This window comes from Megachile rotundata, chromosome 3 (genome assembly GCF_050947335.1).
Source record: "Megachile rotundata isolate GNS110a chromosome 3, iyMegRotu1, whole genome shotgun sequence".
NCBI classification, from domain to species: domain Eukaryota; kingdom Metazoa; phylum Arthropoda; class Insecta; order Hymenoptera; family Megachilidae; genus Megachile; species Megachile rotundata.
In genome coordinates, this window is record NC_134985.1 from 20,365,277 (window position 1) to 20,391,453 (window position 26,177).

The 26,177-nt window shown below is 32.0% G+C and overlaps 6 protein-coding genes and 1 long non-coding RNA gene across 14 annotated transcripts; 2 read left to right on the forward strand and 5 right to left on the reverse strand.

Moving 5' to 3' along the window:
- Window positions 1-131: 131 nt before the first annotated feature.
- Afg3l2 (AFG3 like matrix AAA peptidase subunit 2) lies at window positions 132-4,433 on the reverse strand. 2 transcript variants are annotated; one of them, XR_013037547.1, is made up of 14 exons: window positions 4,214-4,433; window positions 3,787-3,907; window positions 3,397-3,715; window positions 3,222-3,315; window positions 2,960-3,125; window positions 2,727-2,853; window positions 2,488-2,606; window positions 2,126-2,401; window positions 1,831-2,058; window positions 1,535-1,761; window positions 1,294-1,470; window positions 983-1,201; window positions 336-823; window positions 132-215 (listed from the first exon to the last, which is right to left on the reverse strand). XR_013037547.1 is itself a non-coding variant. In XM_012295495.2 (13 exons), the coding sequence occupies exons 1-13, from the start codon at window positions 4,295-4,297 to the stop codon at window positions 560-562; spliced, it is 2,421 nt and encodes an 806-aa protein (XP_012150885.1). In that variant the 5' UTR covers window positions 4,298-4,433; the 3' UTR covers window positions 132-559. The 2 variants fall into 2 exon arrangements, 1 of the variants encoding a protein (XP_012150885.1); XM_012295495.2 differs by having other exon boundaries at window positions 132-823.
- Window positions 4,434-4,683: 250 nt separating this feature from the next.
- LOC100876849 (uncharacterized) lies at window positions 4,684-7,383 on the reverse strand. 2 transcript variants are annotated; one of them, XM_012295496.2, is made up of 7 exons: window positions 7,009-7,383; window positions 6,576-6,752; window positions 6,088-6,502; window positions 5,806-5,999; window positions 5,408-5,704; window positions 5,162-5,290; window positions 4,684-5,069 (listed from the first exon to the last, which is right to left on the reverse strand). In XM_012295496.2, exons 1-7 carry the CDS (start codon window positions 7,201-7,203, stop codon window positions 4,995-4,997), a joined length of 1,482 nt encoding a protein of 493 aa, XP_012150886.1. In that variant the 5' UTR covers window positions 7,204-7,383; the 3' UTR covers window positions 4,684-4,994. The 2 variants fall into 2 exon arrangements, with proteins under 2 accessions (XP_012150886.1, XP_003707660.1); XM_003707612.3 differs by having other exon boundaries at window positions 5,375-5,704.
- A 141-nt stretch (window positions 7,384-7,524) lies between these two features.
- Window positions 7,525-9,135, forward strand: eIF3i (eukaryotic translation initiation factor 3 subunit I). The gene is made up of 5 exons (XM_003707613.3): window positions 7,525-7,682; window positions 7,883-8,129; window positions 8,216-8,496; window positions 8,578-8,778; window positions 8,848-9,135. Exons 1-5 carry the CDS (start codon window positions 7,680-7,682, stop codon window positions 9,094-9,096), a joined length of 981 nt encoding a protein of 326 aa, XP_003707661.1. The 5' UTR covers window positions 7,525-7,679; the 3' UTR covers window positions 9,097-9,135.
- Parp1 (Poly-(ADP-ribose) polymerase) lies at window positions 9,126-13,315 on the reverse strand. Its single transcript, XM_003707623.3, has 5 exons — window positions 13,090-13,315; window positions 12,323-12,464; window positions 11,703-12,247; window positions 11,423-11,628; window positions 9,126-11,313 (listed from the first exon to the last, which is right to left on the reverse strand). Exons 1-5 carry the CDS (start codon window positions 13,201-13,203, stop codon window positions 9,345-9,347), a joined length of 2,976 nt encoding a protein of 991 aa, XP_003707671.2. The 5' UTR covers window positions 13,204-13,315; the 3' UTR covers window positions 9,126-9,344.
- A 642-nt stretch (window positions 13,316-13,957) lies between these two features.
- Window positions 13,958-24,548, reverse strand: MEP-1 (zinc finger protein MEP-1). Of its 6 annotated transcripts, none has more exons than XM_076529521.1 (10): window positions 24,471-24,548; window positions 22,881-23,005; window positions 20,941-21,033; window positions 18,039-20,405; window positions 17,869-17,957; window positions 17,158-17,295; window positions 16,438-16,608; window positions 16,226-16,348; window positions 15,929-16,033; window positions 13,958-15,809 (listed from the first exon to the last, which is right to left on the reverse strand). In XM_076529521.1, the coding sequence occupies exons 3-10, from the start codon at window positions 21,008-21,010 to the stop codon at window positions 15,495-15,497; spliced, it is 3,378 nt and encodes a 1,125-aa protein (XP_076385636.1). In that variant the 5' UTR covers window positions 21,011-21,033; window positions 22,881-23,005; window positions 24,471-24,548; the 3' UTR covers window positions 13,958-15,494. The 6 variants fall into 6 exon arrangements, with proteins under 6 accessions (XP_076385636.1, XP_076385635.1, XP_076385634.1 ...); XM_076529520.1 differs by having other exon boundaries at window positions 24,340-24,477; XM_076529519.1 differs by lacking the exons at window positions 22,881-23,005; window positions 24,471-24,548 and adding an exon at window positions 21,507-21,525.
- LOC143264073 (uncharacterized) lies at window positions 21,513-23,399 on the forward strand. Its single transcript, XR_013037548.1, has 2 exons — window positions 21,513-21,623; window positions 22,079-23,399. It is a non-coding gene; the product is annotated as an uncharacterized LOC143264073 (long non-coding RNA).
- Window positions 24,549-24,917: 369 nt separating the features above from the next.
- LOC100878317 (uncharacterized) lies at window positions 24,918-26,073 on the reverse strand. The gene is made up of 3 exons (XM_003707624.3): window positions 25,772-26,073; window positions 25,430-25,559; window positions 24,918-25,350 (listed from the first exon to the last, which is right to left on the reverse strand). The coding sequence occupies exons 1-3, from the start codon at window positions 25,880-25,882 to the stop codon at window positions 25,181-25,183; spliced, it is 411 nt and encodes a 136-aa protein (XP_003707672.2). The 5' UTR covers window positions 25,883-26,073; the 3' UTR covers window positions 24,918-25,180.
- Window positions 26,074-26,177: the final 104 nt, after the last annotated feature.

The window sequence follows — 26,177 nt, forward strand, 5'->3', positions numbered from 1 at the left end:
AAAAACAGTTTAATTGCACTACATTTGTAAACTTTATTAATTATACGTTGCAAAAAAATTGATGCGAGTTGTTGTTATTTTTACCTGGTTCCCCACTTCATTTAGTCTTCAAATAAAAAAACGAAACAAAGTTACGATTGTAATAAAATAATTACTCTTTATACAATTATCTAAACAAAAGTTACATCTCCCTTGTTGTATCCTCATCTTACACTCTGCAATCATCATACAAGATTTATAAATACAATAATGCAAAAATTTCGATAGTTTATATTCACATAACGTGCTTTTATACAACTTAGTTTTTCTTATAAAAAACTCGGTTGATTATTTACCTAATAATTAAGTTGATTACAGGCAATACTATGCGTTGGATTTGGAGATAAACGTATTTTGTAAAATAGTTTTTAATTCTCAATAGCAGTCGCTTCCTCGTGTTGCAAATATGATCCACACAATCGATGCAATCGAATGCACTCATATATTACTACTTATTACAATTATATATTTCAAACTATAATACAAAATACTTAACAAGCTATAATCCATGAAAGTATAATTATAATCGCTGCGACGGTTGATTTTGAGAACTGCTATCTGAAACTGCTTGCGTCGTTGCAGGTACTTCTTTTTCACTCTTTTCCGCATCCCTCGATCTATTCCATTCTTGTAAACCTTTTGGTAAAGTGGTATCTTCCTCGAATGAACCTGTTCCTTCGACAAATTGTTCATACGTTGATTTTTCAGGGAACGGCCTAGGCCCAAGCAATTCTATCATGTCCTCTCTACTTAAAATTTCTTGTTTTAATAATCGTTCAGCAACCTAAAATGATTATAAAATACTTCAATTATTCGTGTCCCTGTTTTTTAAATAAAATAAGAACACAGAAATCTAGGTATATAGCAATCTAGGATTTGAGAAGTATGTCTCGATGTAACATACACATGTTTTATATTTACAGTACTCGTTAATATCCCATACCTTAGTTACATTTTCCTTCTGTTCCGTGAGTAGCTCACGTGTTCGAGTATGTGCTCTTTCAATTAACGCACGAACTTCGGTATCGATGAGTTGTGCAGTATGTTCAGAATATGGCTTATCGAATGTCATATCACCTTGTTGTGGCATTTGAAAACTAACATTACCAACTTTTTCATTCATACCATACTGAATAACCTGAGCATATGCACTTGATGTTACCTGACAATAAAAGAGGTTTTTATATTAGTACAAATAAATTTTTTACAAATATAATAACTATGTAAAATGAGGTCTATATAATAAAACAGTACTTTCTGTAAATCATCTTGTGCTCCTGTCGTTATGCGACCGAAAAAGATTTCTTCGGATACCCGTCCTCCGAGTGCCATACACATTCTATCAAACAACTGCTCTTTTGTATATAAATATTGTTCATGTGGTAAATACTGAGCGTAGCCTAAACCTTTACCGCGTGGAATTATGGAAACCTGCCAAAAAAAAATACGGGTAAATTGGATTAAATAATGATTGTTAGTGATGAATGAAAAATACCTTTAAAAGTGGATCTGCATATTCTAAAAACCAGCCTGCTACCGCATGACCGGCCTCATGATATGCAACTGTTTTTTTCTCTTCAGGCTGTAGGACATTTGTCTTTTTTTCCATACCAGCAATAACTCTTTCAATGGCTTGTTCGAAATGTTTTAATTGTATGTTATCGTTCAAGTCTCTTGCCGCTATTAAAGCCGCTTCATTACATACATTGGCGATATCGGCTCCTAAAACATTCTATGTGTGATCAACGCTTTTTTTTAAAAAACTTCATTAACTGAAATTTATTTTCATACCGGTAAAACCAGGTGTTAAGGAAGCCATTTTTCTAGCTAACTGATCTTTATCTATCGTTGCCTTTAAAGGTGCTAAGTGAACTTTAAAAATAGAAGCTCTTCCCTTAATGTCTGGCGCAGATACGTAAATTTGTCTGTCAAATCTTCCAGGACGTAATAATGCTTTGTCTAAAATGTCTATCCTATTAGTTGCCGCTAACACAACTACGTTAGTAGTTGTATTAAATCCTGAAAAAAAATTGAAATGAAAAAATATGGAATTTAAATATATCACGTATTAACTACTATTACATACCATCCATTTCCACTAAAAGTTGATTAAGTGTATTTTCTTGTTCCGAGTGACCACCGAAATTTCGACCACCTCTTTTCCTTCCAACGGCATCGATTTCATCAATAAATAATATGCACGGAGCATGCTTTCGTGCCATTGCAAACATGTCACGAACTCTCGAAGGACCAACACCGACAAACATTTCCAGAAATTCAGAACCTGACACACTAATGAAAGGAACATTTGCTTCACCAGCTGTAGCCTTAGCTAACAACGTTTTGCCTGTACCAGGTGGTCCTATAAAATTTAATATTAAATAAAACATCATGTATATAGTTACACAATATTAAAAGAAGAAAAATTATTTATTATTGTAAGTTTACCCGTCAACATGGCGCCTTTGGGAATTTTAGCACCAAGTTCTATATATTGTTGTGGATTTTTTAAAAAATTCACAAACTCCATAATTTCAAGTTTTGCTTCTTCACAACCAGCAACATCCCTAAATTTTATATTGAAACATTACTTTAGTACTTCAAAAAATTCTATCTAAATAGACTACATAAACTACTTAAAATGCTATATTAATATAGCATTGATTAAGATCATTTTATTATCTTACTTAAATCGAACACCAATGTCTTTAGAGTTAATTAATTTTGCAGTTGATTCCATCACTGAACCAAATAGTCCTTTTCTTCCTTTGCCAAATGATGCCACTGATTTTCGGAATAATACGAACAACAATCCTACAAACAAGATGTTTTGCAATTAATGAGCAAATACATATAAATTATAATATATATCATAAAACATTCATACAGAAATGAAAATGATATCTAGAACATAATTTACCCCATACTATTAATTGTGGAAGCATTCTTACAACATGCTGCAGCTCCAATTCATCTTTATAATGAACTGGTAAATAATTTTGTACATCTACATTTAGCTCAAGTTGTGCATTCTCCAAATTCCTTTCAAATGTCTCCACACTTCCAATATTAAACCACAAAACGTCCTATAAAGTGTATCAAATACATTGTACAATTAACAAGTTAATTAGTTTTATTTATCAAATTTTTACTGAAAATAAATTTTTTAATAATAAACTCACTTTTCCTTCCTCTGCATGCCCAGGTATTAACTTTACACGAACCCACTGTTTATTAATAACTTCTACCTTATTCACAATTCCTTTGTTTAAATAACTGCATAAAATCAACATAAATTATTCTTAGGAATAAATATAATATGTATCATAATAATCAACAATATTATAATTCAATTACTTGGTTATGAATTCTCTCCATGTGATTTCTGTTGTAGCATTTGTTCTATAATTCATGTATAAATAAGCAGTAACTGAGAATATAAAACCCATAATAAGCATCTTTTCATTATTATTGCTCGGAAATGGACTATTGCCTCCAGCCCATTTAAAGTCCCATTGAAAGTCTCGTTTAAAATCCTGTTTTTCAGAGCCTAAAGAACCAAGAGATGGTTTCTGAGCTGGAGGTACAGATGATTTTGAACCAGCTGCTTCTTTAGATGATCCATTTTTAACTTTCTGTGCAACTTTTTCAGTTGTTTTAGTGGTATTACTTCCAGCTGTATAAAATATATAAATTTTATTATAATGTATTTGTGCCATACAAAATGAATTAATAAGTATAACTGACGTGATTTATAGAATTCTTCAAATCCTTTTGGAAGTTTACTCCACAATTTCCACTGTTTTTGTAACCGTTCAATGGTAGTTGTTTCATTGCCATTTCTAATCAATGATAAGTATCTCCTTAACTGAAAAAGTTTTATAGTATGCAACACATGGAAATCATATAAAATAACAGTTCAATAGCACATAAGTACTTCAATATTATGGACATAATATACAAGTTGTATGTAGTGTTTAATTGTTGCATACATAGTATATATATTTGGTTATAATAATGTAATATCAAACATAAAATAAGTAAGAGTAAGTAGACAGCAGTTCTGTAAGACATATTAATAAAAAAACATAATTACATCAAATTTTAAATCACTGCCGTTACTGGAAGAATGTATTGTATGAAGAATATAGGTTACGTTAGGTTATATTTGTACCTGAAATATATTGGCATTTTTGTAAATGGAATTTAAAACAAATCTTTCTAATTTACGTGTTGAAGATAACAGCTGGTGTGCCATATTTTTTTATATTTTTTCAATTATCACGTAATATGATGAAATTTTGTACTTCCACTTCTTTCCTACAACAGATTACCGGTCATAAAACACTGTTCCAACAAATATCCCCAACCTTACTCTTTACTGTTCATCACAGCGCGCAATACATACTAGTGGACGTTTGTACAACTATTTTAGCGAGTTACTTTGGCTAGTAACCCTTCCTCATATGGAAACTAATCTATATATTTTGACATGCTATATCACATTAATTTCATATGGTGCAATTAAATTTACTAGCAAACACATGATCCTGAATACAGAAGCGTATTTTTAGCTTTCTAAGAAGAATTATTTTTGCTTTAATGCACACTCATTGTTGCATCATTTTGAATGAATTTAAACAATTATCACTATCTATTTTATTACAATTACAAGTATATAAATATAACACAAAATTGTATAAATCAATATGTCTTATCATAAATTGTTAATAAAAAAATAATTATAATAAATACATGAATAAAATATACAAGTTGAAGAATGATAGATGAACACAAAATTAAACCATGATTATTAATAATTTCATTATAATTATTTAAAATTAATATTTACGTCTAATCATATATATGTATATATATGAAAATTCTAAATTAGCATACACTTTACTATACAAAAGGGAATATTATGTTGTGTGTAAATGATTGGAAGTGATATGCTAACTTTCCGTCTGCGAATAATTTGAATTCTCTTCAATGCTTATAGCACAGGGAACATACTCTTGCACCGATTCCTAAAGACAAAATAAATACAAAATTTATAATTATATTGGGAGTATAGTTCCGAATATGTTCATTTCAAAAAGAAATAAAGAAAGTAACATACAGAATTAACAATAATTTGTCGACCCTCTTCTAAATTCAGTCCATCCATATCTTCTGCTGTCAATATTATCACAGAATCCTCAGGTATACTATTTTCATCGATATAAGTTATAGGAATCTCTGATGAAACCTGCAAGTCGAATTTATTGATAATAACAATGTTTTAGCATATAATGTATAGTAATTGGTAAAAAGGTTTAAACGATCTTGGTACCTCACAATATGTAAAATCAGAACCTTCCTGTACCTTGGTTTCTGAATTATGTTTAGGGTCTGTTATTCTTTGTTTCCTTGAATTTAGTAGTCGCTCCGATTTTTTACCATCTTGTTGAAGACGCCTCCATATCGTTGTCTTAGGAATATGATAAGTCATTGATGCTGCGGCTTGTGACATTTTTCCTCCTTTACAGGCAGCGACAGCTTCTTCCAAACGAGATTTTTTTAACTCCTCATTTTCTGTTTTACGTTTTTTCCAAAAGGATAGCGGCAATTTCCCTTCGTCCACCAAACGAGCTTTGTCCCTAAATAAGGTGGTCTTTGGAATCTGAAACCACAATTTCTAATATTACTTCTGAGTCATTTAATTAATGGTAGAGTTGCTTATCATTTAGAATATCAGTTAAGAATTTTATTAAACAATATTACTTTGAATTCAAGTGCGACTTTTGTTAGGTTTTCTCCCCTTTCTAAAGCTTTAACTGCTGCTTCCCGTTTGTCAGAACCATAAGATCTTTTCATTTCAGATCGTAATATTTGATAGCCTTCTTTCTGAATTCTCCTCCATAACACAGTTTTTGGTATACTAAACATTTCTGATGCATGCTGCAAACTTGAGCCACCTGAAATGATAATAAAATAAGTGAAACATGTAGTCTGAATTACTCCTTGAATTATCCACTGAGGTGTATACACAAAATAGATGCTAACCAATTACTGCATTTATAGCAGCTTTCATACATTCTGCTGGATATTCATTTCTTGATGCATTTAAATGTATACCTAATGCTTTAGCACGCATGTATAATGTTGAACGTGGTATATTATGCTTAGTAGAAGCTTCTATTAAAGTTTGACCTGACTTTAAATCATTGATTGCAGATGCTAACATATCATCACTATAATCTCTCTTTGTTGCATCGCGTCTACGTTTTTTCCTTTTATTTAAAGTAGAATTTTCAGTAATTTGTTCCTTTTGTTGATCTTCCAAATCTTCATAACTATGTTGTAATGCACTAATAACATTTTCTTCTGTCTCTTCGCTAATTATGGTTGTTGGTTCTTCATTATTATCATTGAAATCTTTTGAGCTTATAACTGAATCACTTTCATCAAGTCCATCGATCTATAAAAATACATAATAAATGAGAAAAAGCATAACATTTTTATCTAATCTTTTTGTAATCAGTGACATCAACCTCGATAAGACCACATATTTTTAAAGAACGTGCAGCATCCAACAGACTGCTGATATTATCAACTGGAACCCTTACTTCTCCATGATAAGTAAATTCTACAATAGATTTTATATCTTGAGCAGATATATCGCTCAATATTATTGTTGGGTGATCTTCATTTACTTGACTTAATATATCCTACAAATAATGGATTAAACATTAGATAAATTATTCGTGTTATCATATATACATGTTTAACCTATCTATAAACTATGATAAAATTTATTATAGAGATAATATGATCAAGCAACAAACATTAAATTTGTATGTACAACACAATTACAACTTTTGTAAAGTATAAATAAATGAATAAAAATAATAAATAATATATTATTAAATTATTCATGGACACTTAAAATTATGGATACAAATTTGTAATTATTTAATTGTTTACTCGAAATAACGTGCTACAAGCACAGAGGACTATTCGATGAGCATGAATTCGTTCTCCCGCAGCTGCTAGGGTAACATCCACCATGCAATCTTCATCCAAAAGTTGTCTAACTACATCGGATAAATGATTTTGATAATCATTCCATTTAAACCAGTAGCTCTGATTAATCTCATGTTGGTTAATAACCTCAGACATGCCGTTTCAATTTCGTTTCTCTTTTCAGTTTTCAATAACGCGTATACAACAGGAATTTGGAATAGGACTGAATTCTTCACAACCAAGATGCAGCACTTTGCTTTCTCGTCGGTTACTATACGATGATCTGTCATAAACTGCACCGATATTTTTTTATTCAAATTTAACTTCTTTTTGTATACGAATTTTTCTTATAACGTAATTTATTTAAAAATTTGGTATAATAATTATTACAAAAGTAATTTGGCTTTATTTTAACTTTTCTTTTGGTCTCTTCGGTCTTTCTCAGAACTAGAATTTCAAGTTGGCTACTCCGATCCAGCTAATTTAGAGTTTGGTAGAGATGGTAGAACCAGAACCTAGTAAATCCTTTTTATACTAGGTTTCTGTTGTAGATTGGAGGGTTCTGTAATTTTATGGAGTGTTCGTTTGCTTATTTTGTGACAATTACACGGAATAATATATTTTAAAATAAAATGGTTAGTTATATTATACATACTACTTTACATGCTACTCTTAAATGATATTCAGAGTTACATATTTAAGCGATATATTGCAACATGTGACAGCATAACCTCGTTGACGTTATCTCCTTAAAAATGTCATTCCTTATTAAATATACACAAATATGTTATTTTAATATACTGTAAGTAATAATAAATTCATTACTTTTTTGTAGAAACCTTTGATGTTACACGGGCACGAACGTGCTATAACAAAGATCAAATACAACAGGGAGGGAGATTTGTTATTTTCCTCCAGTAAAGATAAAAAGCCAAATGTTTGGTATTCTTTAAATGGAGAACGTCTTGGATCTTTCAATGGACACAATGGTTCTGTATGGTGTATAGATGTCAACTGGGATACAACAAGATTTTTATCTGGAAGTGGTGACAATTCATTGAGAGTTTGGGATTGCGAAACTGGTTTGTGTTTTATTGTTAATCTTTAAACAGAGTATAAATATGTTGATCCAGTATACAATTCTTGTTATATATTTTCTTGATTCCAGGAAAGGAAATAGGTTTACTTCACACAAACAGTTCAGTAAGAACGTGTAGTTTCAGTTACTCTGCAAACCTTGCTGTTTATTCTACTGATAAAGCTTTAGGACACCAATGTGAAATGTTCATCATTGATATAAAAAATGTTGATGCAGAATTATCACAAGAAGATGCAATTTCTAGAATTGCTGTTAGTGGTCCCAGAATCTCAGCTATTTTATGGGGTGCATTAGATGAAACAATTATTACTGGTCATGAAGATGGTGAAATTACTCTTTGGGACGTAAGAGTAAGTAATATATTATTTTAAATATTAAATATTTAAAAGACCAAAGGTATCTTTTAATTAAAATTTTCCGTTTGTTTATAGACAAGAAAAAAACTATCAAGTGTTAAAGGACATAAGTCACAAATAAATGATATGCAATTCAATAAAGATGGTACAATGTTTGTAACTGCATCTAAAGATAACACTGCCAAATTATTTGACAGTGATTCATTGATGTTACTAAAAACATATAAAACTGAAAGACCTGTAAACTCAGCCACAATTTCTCCTATCTTTGACCATGTATGTTTTCTGTGCATATAAATATTTATTCAACATAAGTTAAAAGAACTTATAACTGTACTTTTTTAGGTGGTTCTTGGAGGAGGTCAAGATGCTATGGATGTCACAACAACATCTACCCGTCAGGGAAAATTTGATTCTCGATTTTTCCATTTAGTATTTGAAGAAGAATTTGCGCGATTAAAGGGACATTTCGGTCCAATTAATTCTCTCGCGTTTCATCCGAATGGTCGTAGCTTTTCAACGGGTGGAGAAGATGGTTATGTTCGTATTAATACGTTCGATCAGTCATATTTCGACTTCCATTTTGAATACTAATTTTGTGAGGTAAAAGAAATAAACATGTATAAATCAAAACCAATGTTATAAATTTATTTTTTATTCGTATAAAAAAAAGAACTGCATGTATAATATTTATGAAAAACAACTCTATCACTAATGGTACATAGAACGTATAATAAGAGGTAGAATCACCAATTTGAAGTTATAATATCACATAATGATAAGTTATATTGAGTATGATATATAAACTTGTAATATCGTAACTTTTAGCAAGTATCATAATATTACATTTTATACTTAAAATGCATTTTCACCAAGTACCGTGCTTTCACCTGAGCAACATCATATACAATGTATTCATTGTACAACAAACTTGATTTTTTAGGAAGTTTAGCAGGTACAGGTGGACCATATGGAACTTCAACACCGTCTTTCATTTTATGAACGCATTGGGGATCGGGTTGTGTCTGGCCATGACCCATCGTTGAATGTTTTCCTTGCGGCAATTTTGTAATAAAATCTGCTTGATATCTGTCATATATATTACCCAATGCCACTTCGCAAAGTAACAATAATCCCGTAGGATTTTCACTGTTTGTACAACAATAATTCGCGGACTTGGAAACCATATCTGCGAAGTATATACCTTTACCGAACATGTATCCGGTAACAGGAGCTTCTGGTGGAGCTATTCTTAATCCCTGAGAAAGAATACCGGCAAAATTAGTTGTTCTAGAACCGTGCCATAGCAATTTTTTGTTACTTAATTTTCTGAATGGCTTATATCTACTATCTTCTCCTTGTCTTTTAACAACATATACGTCTTCGATTACAAGTTCGTATTGTGTATGAGTTTGGGCATGAGTATTCTTAACATATTGCTGAATAACTTTGTACTCTTCGCTTTCTTTGTCTAATACTTTAATGTCTGTATTTAATTGTTCGTAATGAGCATCGAGTGGATTCTTTGTATCATCCGTTTTGGTATGCAAGAGAGAATAGGCGATTTCCATTTCGAGCAATGCATCTAACATCTCACACTTCGTATGAATTTCTTCAGACGAGTCTAAAACTTTAGGTCCTGATACACCAAAATTATGAGGTATTAAATTATAAAATCTATTCGATGCATCAACTAGTTTAACGGTCTCCACATTTTTATTCTTTAATAGTTCCTGAAGATCTGTTAGTATCGAATATGCTTTTTGAATTTGTTTTTTGGATAATTTTCCCAACGGCATTTTATCCATGTCAATTTCAAACTCGGCCATTACTTTCCTCATATTTGCTTCATCGAAAATTAATTTTATTAAATCTTGGACTGGTTTTTCTAAGTCGCTCTTAATATTAGAATCTAGTAGTTGCGTTGTGACATCCTCTCCATGATCGACATCAACAGGATACATTTTATGAGGCACTTTGACAAAATGTTCTCTTTGGCTCCAGACATTTCCAGTTCTTTCTTCGTATAAACTTTCAAACTGCTCTATACATTCTTCCAATGATAAGTTCTCTAATTTGGTTCCACCAATAGTTGTTCCTATCCGACCCCAATTTCTGAATAACCAGTATTTATTCTGTTTATCGTGTTTCAAAATCTGTAGCTTATAATAGCTGTTCCTTTTTGTTTGTATGTCTGTATGTACTAATGTAATAGTAAACTTCTCTTTACCCCTTTTGTACACGTGTGCACAGTCTTGTAAACCACTGTCTGGATCCACTGTCCCACCCTCTTTTAATTGCAACTTTACTTTACCAGACCCTGATTTTTCAAATACACTTTTACCTTTGCTCTTTGAAGCAGAAGACTTTTCTGCTACAACGTTAATCCTCTCGGATAAGTCACCGCCCCAACTTGAAATAGTCTTCTTTTTAATAAGTACAATAGCAGGTTTTGTGTAATCTTTGGCTTCGTCGATAAAATCTTCAGTAATAACTTGAATATTTAGATTTTTGGCTTCTTCCATTCTCTTGTTCATTTTTTCTATTTCATTTTGATTGGATATAACAGCAGCTACGTGTTCGCTAAGTTTTGTAGTTACATCTCCTCCTAAAAGCAGAATACTTTTCTTCAAACTGTCTTTATCTCTTTCTGTTTTTCCTATGATGACAAATTGCATATGTTTCAATGGTTTTGGTTTCGCCTCAATTTTAGGTCCAAAATCAACCTTGTCTTCTTCTTTTATGGAAGACGATGTTGACGGTGCGATTATCTTTATGAGCCGTTTTCTAACTTTACATTTTAAGTCTTTGCTGTTAAAATATTTAAATGACGATTAGTTTTCTCCTACATGACTGTATTAAATACTTAGTAACGTCTTACATGATTATATTAAAAATAATGATCAAATAAGACACTTACAGATTCGGGTACGTAATCTTCATATTTGACGAAATAACAAATTTTTTCCGTTTAGGATCTAGCGTTACGTTTTCGCATTTAGTCCACTCCGTTAAATCTCCGGTACATTTATATCCAAATCCGGAAGAATATGCAAATTGTCCACTACATTTTGGACATGGCTTTAAAGCACCAAAATAAATTGCATCCGCCAAACGATCTATTATCTATAAATAAATTTTCAAACTATTAAAAACGTTATTTGTTTAAGACAATAAATATTGTTAATAGTGGTACATACAGCTGATACACCTTCTGGAATTTGTTGTTCATTTTCTTCAAGCATGGTAATAAGATCAGCTTTTCTTATAGGAGTTAAGAGATCTTTGATTTTAAATAGCTCATCATTCTGTTTCTTCATTTCTTCCGCTTCTTCTGGATCTTCTTCTTCTTTTTTAACTTTTTTGATTGGTGGAGCATCACCTGCATTAATTTTTGGCAAAGCAGCTTCAACTTTTTTTTTATCATCTTTGGACAGATCTTTTATGCCAGGTAATATAGTGCCATTTTCAAAGAACTCTAAACTCTCCCTTACTTTTGCAAAGCATTCAAGGTGGTACCATCTATCAATGCCACCATACCTTCTGCCCTGTTCACTTTCAAAATCTTTTTTTGATACTCTTATCTCTCCTTGTACTATCCTTTCTTCGCATGCTTTACAAGTTGATTTATTAGATTTTGCATACTGAACAAGAAAATCCTTTAGTGGACCTAAATTTTTTGCAGCAGCAGAACCACGTTTTTTACCTTTTCCACTTACAGGTAATGGAATGGTACTTGCTTCTTCTAAAAGTAAAACTTTATGTAGATTATTTCAACATATAATATTAAATAGTATTTATGAAATTATAATCAACGAACCAATTTTCTTTTCAATTATCTTCTGATCTTCCCATCGAATATTATCAAAATTAGCAAAATCTGCAGTATCTTTAGGCCTTTGTTTCAAGAAGAAACAATCTGGATGATACCATTTTGGTATTAGCCCGTCATGAACAGGACTCTTAATTCATCGAAAAAACATAAAATATTATTAATTTAAACCATAAATGCATGGTATTGTCGTTTTGTAGTATATGTTTATATTTTTCATGTAGCACATGCAATTTGGAAATTTGGCAATGTTGCAATTTGAAAATATAGGAATATGAAAAATCGGTAATTAGAGTATTTAGAAATTTGGAGTCAATACGTACTGTCAATACTCAAATATTATAAAAACGCAAAATGAGTTCCTTCAATTATTTTTTTGCAAATTTGTGCATTCTAAACACAATACACTTAATATATTTAATGTACTATATATATATACTACTAATATATTCAATATACACGTTTAATATATTTGATTAGTTTTGGAACAATCATGAATTTATTTTCAATAAAATGTTATACAATCATGATAAATTGTATTATTATTACATATGCATCGAGTAATTTCTAAAACCAAATATGTTGCATTGCATGTTACCGTATTACGTTTCTCATTCTGAATGCATTATAAATTGCATTACGTAAGCTTGCATATTAACCAAAAAATGAATGCAAATTGAAAAATCTATAGTCAATAACGGCAATGACATGAAAGATATAGCATAAAAGAAATATGCGTATTCAATGATATGTACCTGTACTATTACTGCAAGTCTTAAAACACCCTTTTCAATAGAACTTTTACAATTTTGACAAGAAGCTCGTGCACTTTTCGCGTACTCAACAGAATACGGTAATTCGGCATTCATTATTCTGCTGCTTGTAGTATAATTTCAGTTTCAAATCGTCCTTCTACGATGGAAGCCGTGCATTTACTGAACATTGGATAAAATGCGCGTTACCCGCCAATTCCTTATATATATGGAAACCAAATTCATTTTTTTTTTCAAATATGAAATAAAATAATAAATTAGAATACAGCAATAGCAAATCTTATAATTATGGAACAAAACTATGATTTTATTTATTTACATTTAATGAAAATAAACTGTTAAATACTATCAAATATTTCGCCGGTATGTAGTTGCTGAACCGACCAATTCAGTATAACCGGAAGTAAAATTGAATTTTGCGTAAATCGCAACATTTTTATTTTATATTTATGAATTACTTACTTATGAATTATATTTACTATGATTTAAATATAAATGTTATAAACAACTCGAGACAACTCAAGAGTTGTGAAACAACTCTTTCTAACATGACTTTTTTACTTTATGGATAAGATAGTTAAATATCATATATTATCTTTTAATTAAATTTAACGTTGAATTTATAACTGAAAGATAACATATATTTATGTACATTTATCTCCAAATAATGCAAATACTGTGTTACTATTTTTAATACCACAATGTCTTTCATAATGTGCACGTTAATTAATAATTAGCGACCATTATAGTAGTTTAGTTTTACAGCATCCTTTATGCAATTACATTGCATATCACTGATCATTTGGATATAGTACAGTAAATGTGAAGGAATTAAAGAATAAAATATAAATTTTAATACAATGTTGGTACACTTTATTTTTATAATCATATAATATTGTACAAATTATTACAGTAAACTATATATTTCTGTAATTATGTCTATGAATGTTTCTCTGTTTTACCAACATGACTTGCCATAAAAGTGGCTGGCAAGTGATAGAATTAAATAATACAGCCATACAGTGCAAAAATGCACCGTTATTTTCTTTATTGAATATAGTTTTTTCCCTAAAATCATTACCTACAGTAACGTATAAAACTTATTAAGAAAAAATCGAAATTATTAAATTAAACCTGTTACTTTTTCAACTATCTACATATGTATTAATATAAGCCTATTTATTGATCCATAGTGCATACGAGAACATAATTAACTGTCCTTTTTTATACCACACTATCGCTATACTAGAATAATTTTACATATTTATATATATAATATTTTCATTAAATATTATATATATACATACATAAACATATATATATTTAAATATCGCGATGTGTGCCAGTAAGTTCGGTATTCCATGATAAATTCACCGTTTTAACAGAAAAAATGTATACACATGTGTGTGCCATCCTATTTTATTGATATAATCGTTTATATTATATTCTATGTTAATGTACATTTTTGTTTATATTAAGAGCACGAAAATAAAACTTAATATCTTATTACAATGTTTGCGACGAAAGATTTCAACTTATAGCAGTAATACAATTTACAACTTCGAAAAATTTTCCGATCTCGTATAACTTAGTTCGTACACACAACTTCGTTAAATGTTACAAACCTAAGTAGCGAATTATGTAAGTTTTACATTCGTCGCTTAAAAATACGATGGCGAAATTAGAAAAAAAGGATAGTATACATGTGATAGAAAAAAGTGAGAAAGAATTATCAATACCTATTACATACCAAAAAACATCGCGAGACAGTCTAGGGCACTCTCGTTAATTAGTATAATTTGTTACTTGGTATATTCAGAAATTGCTTCGCAACGCGCAGACACATCGAATATATGGATGTAAGGACAGTTTGCCCCACTTAGTTGTATTAGCGTTAATAACAAAATAGAATTAATTCAAATATATTTGTTTTAGAAAATGAATTTATATTATATGTGAATTTACTATTTAAGAGTGATTTCGCAATATGACATGTGAGTTTCGCATAAAATGTAAATATACTTTGTATTTGTAGGTTTTCATAGGCATGTAGGTCAGGAATATGCAGCTCTAGGATTAACCAAGGAATTAGACTGAAGGCCACCCTTTAATATTTTTACAGTCTATTTTATCTATGTCTGATAACAACAATAAAAATTCTTAAATAAATATATCGGTATAATCATCGATGGAATATTGTTACGCAATCAACTAGTTTTTTGCCAAGAGTTGTAAGATTTATGTGTTGTAATTGCGTCTTAAGCATAATATGCATACACATGTACACGGCACGTTAGTCATTGTATAATACAACGACCATATGGAGTACCACAAAATTACGTGAAATTCAGTAAGACAAGACACATGTATCACTCTGCTGATCATTGCTATTTTCCTCTGCCTTGAGATGCACCCGATCTGGTTGTGGGTTTTGCTGGTTGTGGAATAATTGTTATTTCATCGTTAATCTTCAATGGTTTCAGAAGGGAATCATTGGATCTGGACGATGGAGACGAAGGTGCATTCTTCTTATCCATCACTCTTTTAGCAACGACACTATGTGCCGAATAAACATGATTTTCAAATTGCTTATACATTCCAAATGTGGCAGTGCAAACTGTACATTTATAAGATAGATGCGCCGGTTTTAGTGTCATTCCGTGATCTCGCGCAACATGATTTAGTAATTTCCATTGATATACCTAAAAATTAAGATCCACAACCCTCAAGTATCACACTGTTTCAATTCACAATTCCCAACGTCATATATACATATATGTATAACAACATACATCGAACAACGTAAAGAAAATACACTTACTCTGCCGCAAGCAGGACAGCGGCCTGCATCTTTTCCTTTGTTTGCAGCTTCTTGCATACTCGATGTGACCAACCCATGAGATCCAAGTAAATGTCTTTCCAGACCCTATCACAGAAATAACGTATCTCTATAATTTTTATACATGAATTTATCATTCTAATTCGATTCGAAATTTTTTACTTTCAACGGTGAAATTTTACAAGAACAAAAGTTAAGATAACGATACATATCCATTGTCTCGTGTTATACATATTAAAGTAATAAATTTTACAAAAGTAAACAAGATAGCATACATACCTGATCTGTGAAAAACCGAAACTGACATTTTTGGCAATTCAGTGGAGGTCTATTATAAATCATCTTTGGATGTATTTTTACTTTGTGAATCCATTGCATATGATTACGTAGTTGTTCTAAGTCCTGAAAAAAGACAAACAATTTTGTGTTATAAATAAAATATATAAATTGCGAGATATAGTATTTTTCCTTAAATAAAATACATAATTTACCTTAATATAACCATCGCAGATCTCACATATAACAAATGTAGTTTTCCCGCCAGACTTTGATGAAGTTCCTGAACCGGGAGCAGAGGTCTGAGATGTAGTACGCGGTAATGGAGTAATAGATATACTTGGCTGACTTAATAACTTTGCTGTGGGATTCTTAGGACTTGTATTCTGAAAAATATAAAGCATATTAATTACTTTTAAGATATATACACTTCAATTACTAAACATCATTTTTCACAAAGATATGTATGAAATCATATTAAACAGTGTCCATTTAAATGATTCCATAATACGTATATAAATATTTCTTTAAACGTAGTTTTGCTAAACATGTAGATATCCAAATTATACATTTTAAGCATCGGATGAGTATTTTCAAACTCTTTTAGATTAAGTACAAACTTTAACTTACTAACATTAATCTTACAAAGATAATAGAAATCGGTGTTTTAATTGACAAATTAGACAAACTTCCACAATACAGAATATTGAAATTAATAGTTACAGAACCAGTTGCACTGCACACTAATGATATGTTTAATTATAATCTTAAACATATTGTTATGCTCTACAAGCGATTGTGTATAGCTTGAATTATGATAAAGTTGAAGGAACTGGTTACAAAAGCCTTTTGCACCTATAGAACACATCATCCATGCGATCACAAATTTTATGAAATCAATTTAACCTTCCAGGTAGATTCCAACATTTATTTACCTGTGATGAGGGCAATCTAGAGAGAGAGTCGATTACGTTGGGTACAAGTGCAATGGGTGTGGGTTGACCGGAACTGCCGCCGCTACTGCTACTCACTCCCGAGACAGCCGACATGACAGTCCCAGAGCCACCCACCACCTGCCACCACCCATATATTTTTTACTAATTCTTACACTTTGATCTACTTTAATTTGTGAACCCGACTTTCTTATCTGTATAATTTGTTAATATCGATAAAAATGAAAAACACGCCAATGAAAATTCTCTGCAGAAAATAAGAAGAAATAGTTATAGTTGAAAATTTGGATTATCATTTTACCGAATAAAATAGAACAGCAACGTTAACTGGGCCTTCTTTTTTTCCTTAAAGTATACAATTTTATGTAATAATGCAGTATAATATTTAATAAACAACAAATAATACTTCTTATTATACATTTCGTAACATTAGTAATATTTACAAATGATTTCAAAAAGGTATAAAAGTATGGGTACACTAGGCATATCATATGTGTGCTATACAATTACAAACATGTTACTTGTGGGGCATGACTTTACACGATTATCATTGCCCTTGATGTCAATAGATTCTAAGAAAAATGACAGTATTAAGGAACATTTAACATACATAATCTTTCTACTAGTAAAATACTTCGATAATTTTACACTAAATTTTCACAAAGATAATGTAGAAGTAAAAACAAGTATTACCTGAAATATTTGGTTGCTACCAAATTGGTATGAAGTAGGGACTAATAAACCGGAAGATGTTGGACGATACATCATTCCTGCAACATTATCTGAAACATTACAGTGTATTACAATCGGACCTATGGGATAAATATAATTGAATTTAGTATGTGATTAGTTTTAAAACGTACCTTGTCGCATTGTTGTACCACCCGGCCGTAACGTCTTCAAATCTGAATATCTTGGTTGCATAGGTGGTCGTCCTCTTCCACGACCTGTAGTGATTGGAGCAGGAAGTAATTTTGGTAAAAGTGGTTGTGGTCCTTTAGCACTCATTGCCATAGCAAGTGCACTCGGATTAGTCGGTCCAACAGGCCTTGTTCTGTTTAATCTCGGAATCTTTGCTGGAGGTTCCCAATCTGTGGCTGGTTCCAAGTTCTTTTCTGGTCTGAATTTTTTAGTACAAGCAAGTATGTGTCGAGTCAATTTGCCTTTTTGATTATCCTCAAACGGACAATTAGGACATTGATGAAAAGCTGGACCACGCTCCAACCTCCCGCGAGTATTATGTTCTGCTTCCATGTGGAATAAAATATCATGAGGACTACGTACTTCGACTGTACAGAAGTTACACTTGTAGACGTAATTGCGCATATGTGGTGTTTCTAAATGATGTTGCATGACTAAGGTTGATTCTGTTTTAAAACTACAGAATTCACATTTTTTCAGTTCTAAGTGGAATGGTTCATTATTTTCTTTACTAAATTCTAGATTCTTTATAAGTGAATTTATAGCTAACTGAGTTTCAGCTGATGTGCTACCTTGTTTGCCTTGTTTACGCTTTTGAGTCCGTAAAAGATCCGTTTGCACATATTCTTGAACAAGATTCACTCCAATTTGCATGAAAAATTTTCCCAATGGTAAATCAAAATAAGTCAATACTTTGTTCCTATCTTCTTGCCTTATGTCTTGTTTATCACTTATATTACTAAATCCAGATTCAGTTAAATCTAATGAATTATCACCTTTGTCCTCTCCATCTTTGCTTTTAGAACTTCCTTCATTTCCGTCGTTTCCTTCATTTTCACTGTCTTCATCTTTGTCTTTGTTTTTCTGACTCGATTCTGACGAGTCTTCTTCACAATCATCCCCTTTATTCTCTTCCATGACTCTATTACTCCTCTCTTCCTTCTCCTTTTCTTCTAAGCATTTTTCTAGTTTTGTGACAAATTCTTTTAATGGTTTAAGAGGTGGTTTTTCATATACATATGGTACTATAAAAGATGGTGCTTCTACTACAAACATATCGTCAGTCAATGTAGGTAATATAGGAGGTGTTACTGTAGGTGTTACCGTAGTCATATTACTGGTTTTAGGACTTAACTGTGCAGATTTTGATGTCATGGGCACAGGGGTAATTGTTGTTCTCATATTAGGATACATTGTTTGCGTAGTCATACCCATTGGAACTACTGAAAATGAACTAGTACTGGAAGCAGTATGATGAGGTTTACTGCTACTCACAGGAACACCACCACGCCCGGAAAGAATAGAATTTGTGTCTATAATAACTAAGGTAGGTTCTTTTTTACCTCCTTTCATAGATTTACTACCAGCTGCAATTTCCACTAGCCGTTTAGTATCATTAACCACAATAGTAGTTTTGCTGTTTTTAATTGGTGATTTCAATTTAGAATTCTCTTTATCTTTACTGTCAATACCAGCTAAAGGATCTTCCATTTTAATTTCTTCTATGTCAGAACCATCGTCCTCTACCTCCTCTTCTATTTCTTTTTCTATGTAACTTGTCCTTTTTATATTACGAGAACTTCTTCTTGGCGTAATATTACCAAGATCTATTTGTTTTCTTTGCTTCCTTTGTTTCTGATCTTTGTTAGTACGCTCTGTCGTGGTATTATGACCATTCTTTGCACTGTCTGTTATTTCTTCAATTTCAGGACTACCACAACTTCCATTTTCCTCACAAATTTTCACATCAGTTGTATCTGTGTTACTGTCAACAATCTCGGTACTTTCATTATGCTGCGCTTCACTACTGCTCGATAAATTTTGAATATCCTTAACAGTAGAATTTTTCATAGCGAACACATCATCATTATCAGAGTGTATTTCTGTTACACTTTCGTCAAGACATTCGACATCCGAGTTATTACTCTGTTCATCAACTTCCATAGCCTCACAAGATGTGTTTTTACACTTATCTTCAGTCTTAGACACTTCACTAAAATTGTCCATCTCACTGACACCCTCAGATGATTTAGATGTTTTTGAGTCATTTTCTGACTCTGACATTTCACCCCTGTTACTTCTACTTTGAGCTACCCCATTTTGTTCACTGTCTTCAGATTCTAAATCCCTTTCTTCGATGTCAACTTCCATTTTATTTTCATCTTCGTCATCTTCCCTCCCATTTTCCTCCCTCTTCTCATTTTCAGCACTGTTAATTTCTTTAGATCCAAATTCAGATGCATCGACATTTGCATCATCATACTCTTCTCTGTCATTATAATTTCCATTAACACCATTTGGAATCACATCTGAAAAATGTAAAAAAATATTTTCATAAAGATGTCATTTCAAACATTAAACATATATTATTAAATGAAAGGAAAACTCAAAAATAAAAATGTGAAATATGGACATTCAAAACTAACAAGTTAAGTATCAGTAATATCTTATATAATCTACTTTTAGAATATTAATCACATTATTGAGTGATAGCTTAATAAAACATACATTTAAATACATATCTTATATACATACGCATATCATTATCTATATATTATTGATGATTATACATTAGTAGTATATGGTTCAAAAATAAGATGTTAACTATATTTACAGAAGTTTGTTACAAAATAAGAATTACTTGTACATAATTTAAGCAAGTCTTCTCAATAAAGTACATATTTGATTCAGCGTTACAAAATGTAATACAGTACACTAGTGAACTAAAACAGTAATAACAGTGTTATTATTCAATAACAACTCATGATAGCATAAACACAAAAATAAGTAGTGAACGAATGAGAGGGGTGTTTTAATCATTCAAAAGGAAGCAGTAAACTATACCTTTGAGAACCTTATCAGGACTGGCCTGAGATGAGTCCTTAACAGGGGGTTCTTCCAACGTGCCTTCCATGGGGCCACCACTGTTCAATTGATCTAAACAATTAATAAGAACACAGGAATAAGCGGCTCGTGGCGACGACGCGTTTCATTACATCGACGACATGAACGCGAGGGCGGGCAGAGGGAGGGAATTTTTAGCGGGGCCGAATTTTTCAAAATGGCGCTGCGAATTCCGTACTCCTATTTCCTTGTTCCCATAACCAACAAAGTTCGTGGTACGTTGCCTTCCAGTCGACGCGTCGCCGAAACGCGGTCCAATTGCCCCGGACAGTCTTGGCACGCACAGTTACAGAAGTAATAAAGGGACGGGGAGTCACCCGTGGATAGAAACGATCGGACGAGTAAAGTCCTGGTGAAGTAGCTTGAATGGTTAGCGTCTCTCAGTCAGTCACCTGCACTCGCCAGCCACCGCGTCCGAGCGCCAGCCAGCCAGTCAGCCCTCCGCCGTACCTCTCCTCTCTCAACCTTCACAAACCTACCGAACTACATCTATACCAACGACTTACACATTGAACTTTCGCCTTTTATATACAATAACATATATACACTGACAAGCACCGTAGGTTTCCCTAGGGAAAATGGCGATATAGGGGAAAAAGGCCTCATCGCTCATTCATTTTTTGGTTGGTACATTTTCAAATTTATCAATTTTCGAAATTACATATTTTCAAATTCACGAACTTTCGAATTTAAAAATTGACAGATTTAGCAATTCGGTGATTTAAGAATTTGAAAATATTAAAAACTTAAGGATTTGAAAATTTGGAATTTAGAAATATAGATATATGCGAATTTGGGTACTTAGAGATCCAGGAATTTGAAAACTTAAGGATTAGAGGATTTGGCAGCTTGTGAGAATGTCAGCAATTTAAAGAGTCAGGAATCTAGGATTTAGAAGTACGATCATTTCAAAAGTCGATGATTTGAAAATTTGGAAATATGGAAATTTGAAAATTTGAATATTTAAAAATCTGGAAACTTGCGAATCTGGGAATTGGAAGATTTTAAAATTTGAAACTATTAAGTTTACGTATTTAATTCTCCAAAATTGAAAGTCCTTTCCCATATTATTTCTTAGCCAAAAAATTCTCTGATGCATACAAGTGTATAGTACGCATGCAATCGTACGCACACACGACCTATCAACTTACTATCCATGGATGAACGCGCGAGCGCACAGCCTTCCGAAGTCTATACTACATGCCGGACAGCACACTAACCACCTACGGAACAACCCTATGACCTACCGAATCCGATCATGATACATTGGTCCCCCACGACGATATTGTACTTAAATAATATTTTCGTCTAAATATTCAATCAATCCTACCCATACAATTACAAATACTGAAAACCGCCAAAGATCGTAACACTGATTGAAACACATGATGAAGAAGGAACTAGATAAACGCGGACCATTTTGTCAGATTATCTATAGAAATCTGATCCACCCGATCAGTATTATCCAAGGTTCTAGGAGAATCTTTCAAACAGTTGCTCTCCTTTCAAATGATTTGAAACTCCAAGTGAAATCGTAAAACTGACGCGAAAGGGATAAAGATAAAAATCTTTCTACAAATCTGTTCGGAGGACATAGTGTTCTTAGAGAAGATGCTGGGCATACTTTAACCTAAAGCGATGTTTAGCTGAATACAGCGTGTATGGCGTAAATAATAGTAAAGAGAACTGTAAATTGAAAAACATAAGAGGGAATTCGAGACAGCGTTTGTATGAAATACAAGGAATCCCATTCAGTATGCTCGTTCAAGGCATGTCTCGTGCTACTTAACTCCCTATCCACGAATCCCGGCAGTTCTATGAGGTAATGGAACGCGTACAAACTCCATCCGTATCCTGTCACTAGGCACAAATATACGCACCTGACCGGTTGCTGTCCTAAACGATTCTCAGAGACCGCGACATTTTCACAACCTGCAATCTTCAGCGGTGGCGGTGAAGCTACGAATTCGTCCTTATATGCACGATACACGATTTATTCACAAACCTGTAAATAGTGAACATTCATCGCTGAAAATTAGGCACCAGAGGGCAGGCGCGACGTTGGAAACGTTAAAAAGTTATGCCCAGGGCCGTCATAAAGTCGTGGGCTCTTTTCGTGAGGGTTAAGTCGAGTGAAATAGATAAAAAGAGGTCACTAAACGGAAGGAAAGTTATCTTCGTGATCATTCTACTTAATCTGCACGCTATTCAATTGTTACAGTTTTCTCATTATTTTCATATTCAAATCCTTCGTAGGATTGTTACTTTTCAGGTATCTTGTTATTTTTGCAAAATGATTATAACGTGATATAGCATTAATTTAATATTCATTGAATTATTGATACCAAATCTTTATCGTTTATTTCATTACAAAAATATAATATATAAATTTAAGAAAATACATTTGAAATACTCTGTTTTTTTTTAATATTGTTACTATGTTCACAAACGAAGAAACACAGTAACGTAGGAAACATGGCTGAATTATTAAATGTAACAAGAAACACCTAACTTGATAGGAAGTACCTAAAAACATGAATACAATCTATAGAAATCTATTTACAAAATTAAGGACAACTACCATAACAATTTTTAGAGATTACGTGTAAAACTTTTCTTAGAACACTATTCTTTATTTGCTGACCACGCGCTGAAGTAGGCGAAATAATGATGCGAGATAACTCGATAACCGAACAGTGTACTTTATATCATTTTAAATTGAAATAAATTGTGAACGATAAAGTTCAATCATAATATCAATCGTAATAATAGTAATGAATTTAATTTTTAACGAGGAATTTTCAATGTGTGCTTACTAAAATAATTGATTTATCTTGTATGAACAAAAATTAATTATACGATATCCTGCTCTGATAACAATCGATATATTGTGTAATATCACCACGGCAATAGCAACCTATTTCGACTATAAATCACCGAAAATATATGAATACAATGGTGAAAACAAATTCTGTAAAAATTTAATAAGACATCAGGAGTTAAAGTATAGGGAATTGAGAGGATTGTCACGGCCCTGGTTATATCATGTTATTCAGTAGTACAACTGTACAAATTATAAAATTGGACAAATCAATCGCAAGGCCCTTGGCGTGTTTTATACAATATATATTTATCTCGTCGATGAAAAAATGAACCGGTCATGTCTAACTAGACTTATTAAAATTTAGAAAGCTGCCGCCATTTGTTCGTAAGGGCTGGCTTTAACTGTCGAACAGCTGCCGTGGTGGTCGTTAGCCGATCGCGATTATCCCCCCAAAAGAGGAGCAATAATCGAAACACGCACACATCGCAAATGCCGCGCTATTTAAATTCACTGACCGTTCGAAGCACTGATAAATATTCGACAACACACGCGACTCCTCCGCCACTTGATATACACCGTTTTTATATCAAAATTATTCACATATACTTTGTGTTTATTTGGGTTCGACGTCACGGATCCTCCTTACCTTCGTTGTCGAAAACTGCCAAGATGGCGACGATAATCACGTGACCGCAAATTTTATGACGTATGAGTAATGTTAAAGGGACTAAACGACCAGTAGCGTTTGTTATATATTATCACGTGACTAGGTACACGTGCACGTCCAATGAGAGTCTCTCCCAAGAATAAGGACAATCTGCAATTGCAACAATGTATAATAATAGGGTTGACTAACAAGCCCCCGCCCTTTTATTATGGTATCCTTTCGTATATCCTCCAATCATAATTTGTCCGAAAATATCAAAAAAGAGCTGTAATTTTTGCATAAATTTCTCTGGTTATTAACTTATTACTTAATTTCTCTAATATTCTAAATGGAACATTATAAATTTTTGTTCCTTATTTAATTTTTATTACCTGTAATGTTCGTTTTTTAATTACTTGTTTATGTACGCGATTGAAAATATTAATATATTTAGTTTGAGATAATTTTATTAAAAAATTTCATATGTCTTGTTATGTGTACCTTAAAAACTAAGCAATAATAGTATTCTCATTTAAATATAAATTCATGTACATAAAAATTTTAACATTAATGTTCTATTATGTACAATATTATTTCATTATAAACATAATTATACATAGATGCACAATAATGTACATGTTTAATGCACATTATAAAAAATATGCTTGTTACTTTACATTATAAAAAATATTCTAAACATATAAATAATATTAAAGATAATCTTCATCGTTATCATTGAAAGATAACACTGCCTTTTCCTGTTTTCTTCTCTTTATCTTCTTCTTCACAGGTTTATCTACAGTTTCTGATTCTGTTTCTGATATTTTATTCTTCCTAAATATGATTCGTTTAGATAGATCTGCTGGAGCACTAGCTTCTTCTATAATTCAGTATTTATACATACTTTAATTTTTCACAGATAAATCAATTATCTTTGTTAGAAATGATATAAATTATACCTTCTTCTTTTTTCTTCTTAAATGCTTCAGCTTGTTCCTCTGTTAAATGTTCAGAATTTAATACAACCACAACTGGTTTTTCTTCATCACGTTCTTCTTCATTGTCTGAATCTACTGGCAACACTTCCCTCTGTTTTAAGAAGTCATTTAAATAGTTGTTTATGCTGATTATAAACAAACACTAGTTATATTATACTTGGCAATTTTATTAGACATAAGACGCAAATAATGAATTAAGAAATATAAAATATATTTGTATATACTGATTGATAATATTATACAGTTTCTAAATGATAAATATGTTAAATATAGTTATAAAGAACGTAAAAGAGCAAAATGTACCTTTGTTTCGATTGTGGGTCCTTCTTTATATCCTATTTGTTCTTTTAATTCACGTAGAAATTTTGGCTCATTTGGCTTAATATATGACACATTGTGCTTTTTTCGTGACATTTTGTTAATAATAGTTTCAAACAGTAAATCATAATATAACCTTATTCAGCGCGCATAAGCATAGACTTATGTATTACATAGATAGAGTACCGAGACGTGTCTAGTAAATTTTGCTAGTACATTTCATCGTCCTGGTTGGTACTACGAGAAAGCTACAGGAAAGTCTCCATTGAGCACGATTTTCAAATATAATAAAAAGAGTGCATACAAAGACGAAACCGGAAGTTGAATTTTATTTTCAGTTTTTCATAAAAATTTGTTATAAATATTTTACGTCTACTTCCATCATTCCAAG

Coding starts and splice junctions, on each gene's coding strand:
- LOC100876849 (XM_003707612.3), bottom strand. CDS start 7,203: ATGTCTGAGGTTATTAACCAACATGAGATTAATCAGAGCTACTGGTTT. Junction 5,705..5,805: donor AAGTCGCACTTGAATTCAAA/GTAATATTGTTT, acceptor TTGTGGTTTCAG/ATTCCAAAGACCACCTTATT. Junction 5,291..5,374: donor CTGATTTTACATATTGTGAG/GTACCAAGATCG, acceptor TTCGACTTGCAG/GTTTCATCAGAGATTCCTAT.
- Parp1 (XM_003707623.3), bottom strand. CDS start 13,203: ATGAATGCCGAATTACCGTATTCTGTTGAGTACGCGAAAAGTGCACGA. Junction 11,629..11,702: donor TTCCAGAAGGTGTATCAGCT/GTATGTACCACT, acceptor ATTTATTTATAG/ATAATAGATCGTTTGGCGGA. Junction 11,314..11,422: donor AAGATTACGTACCCGAATCT/GTAAGTGTCTTA, acceptor ATATTTTAACAG/CAAAGACTTAAAATGTAAAG.
- LOC100878317 (XM_003707624.3), bottom strand. CDS start 25,882: ATGTCACGAAAAAAGCACAATGTGTCATATATTAAGCCAAATGAGCCA. Junction 25,560..25,771: donor GACCCACAATCGAAACAAAG/GTACATTTTGCT, acceptor TTCTTAAAACAG/AGGGAAGTGTTGCCAGTAGA. Junction 25,351..25,429: donor TAAGAAGAAAAAAGAAGAAG/GTATAATTTATA, acceptor ACTGAATTATAG/AAGAAGCTAGTGCTCCAGCA.
- MEP-1 (XM_076529519.1), bottom strand. Junction 16,349..16,437: donor TCTGCGATGGTTATATTAAG/GTAAATTATGTA, acceptor GTCTTTTTTCAG/GACTTAGAACAACTACGTAA. Junction 15,810..15,928: donor GCTGTCCTGCTTGCGGCAGA/GTAAGTGTATTT, acceptor CTTAATTTTTAG/GTATATCAATGGAAATTACT.
- Afg3l2 (XM_012295495.2), bottom strand. CDS start 4,297: ATGGCACACCAGCTGTTATCTTCAACACGTAAATTAGAAAGATTTGTT. Junction 3,316..3,396: donor TGGAGAGAATTCATAACCAA/GTAATTGAATTA, acceptor GATTTTATGCAG/TTATTTAAACAAAGGAATTG. Junction 1,762..1,830: donor CTTAACACCTGGTTTTACCG/GTATGAAAATAA, acceptor AGAATGTTTTAG/GAGCCGATATCGCCAATGTA.
- eIF3i (XM_003707613.3), top strand. Junction 8,130..8,215: donor AGTTTGGGATTGCGAAACTG/GTTTGTGTTTTA, acceptor TCTTGATTCCAG/GAAAGGAAATAGGTTTACTT. Junction 8,779..8,847: donor TTTCTCCTATCTTTGACCAT/GTATGTTTTCTG, acceptor GTACTTTTTTAG/GTGGTTCTTGGAGGAGGTCA.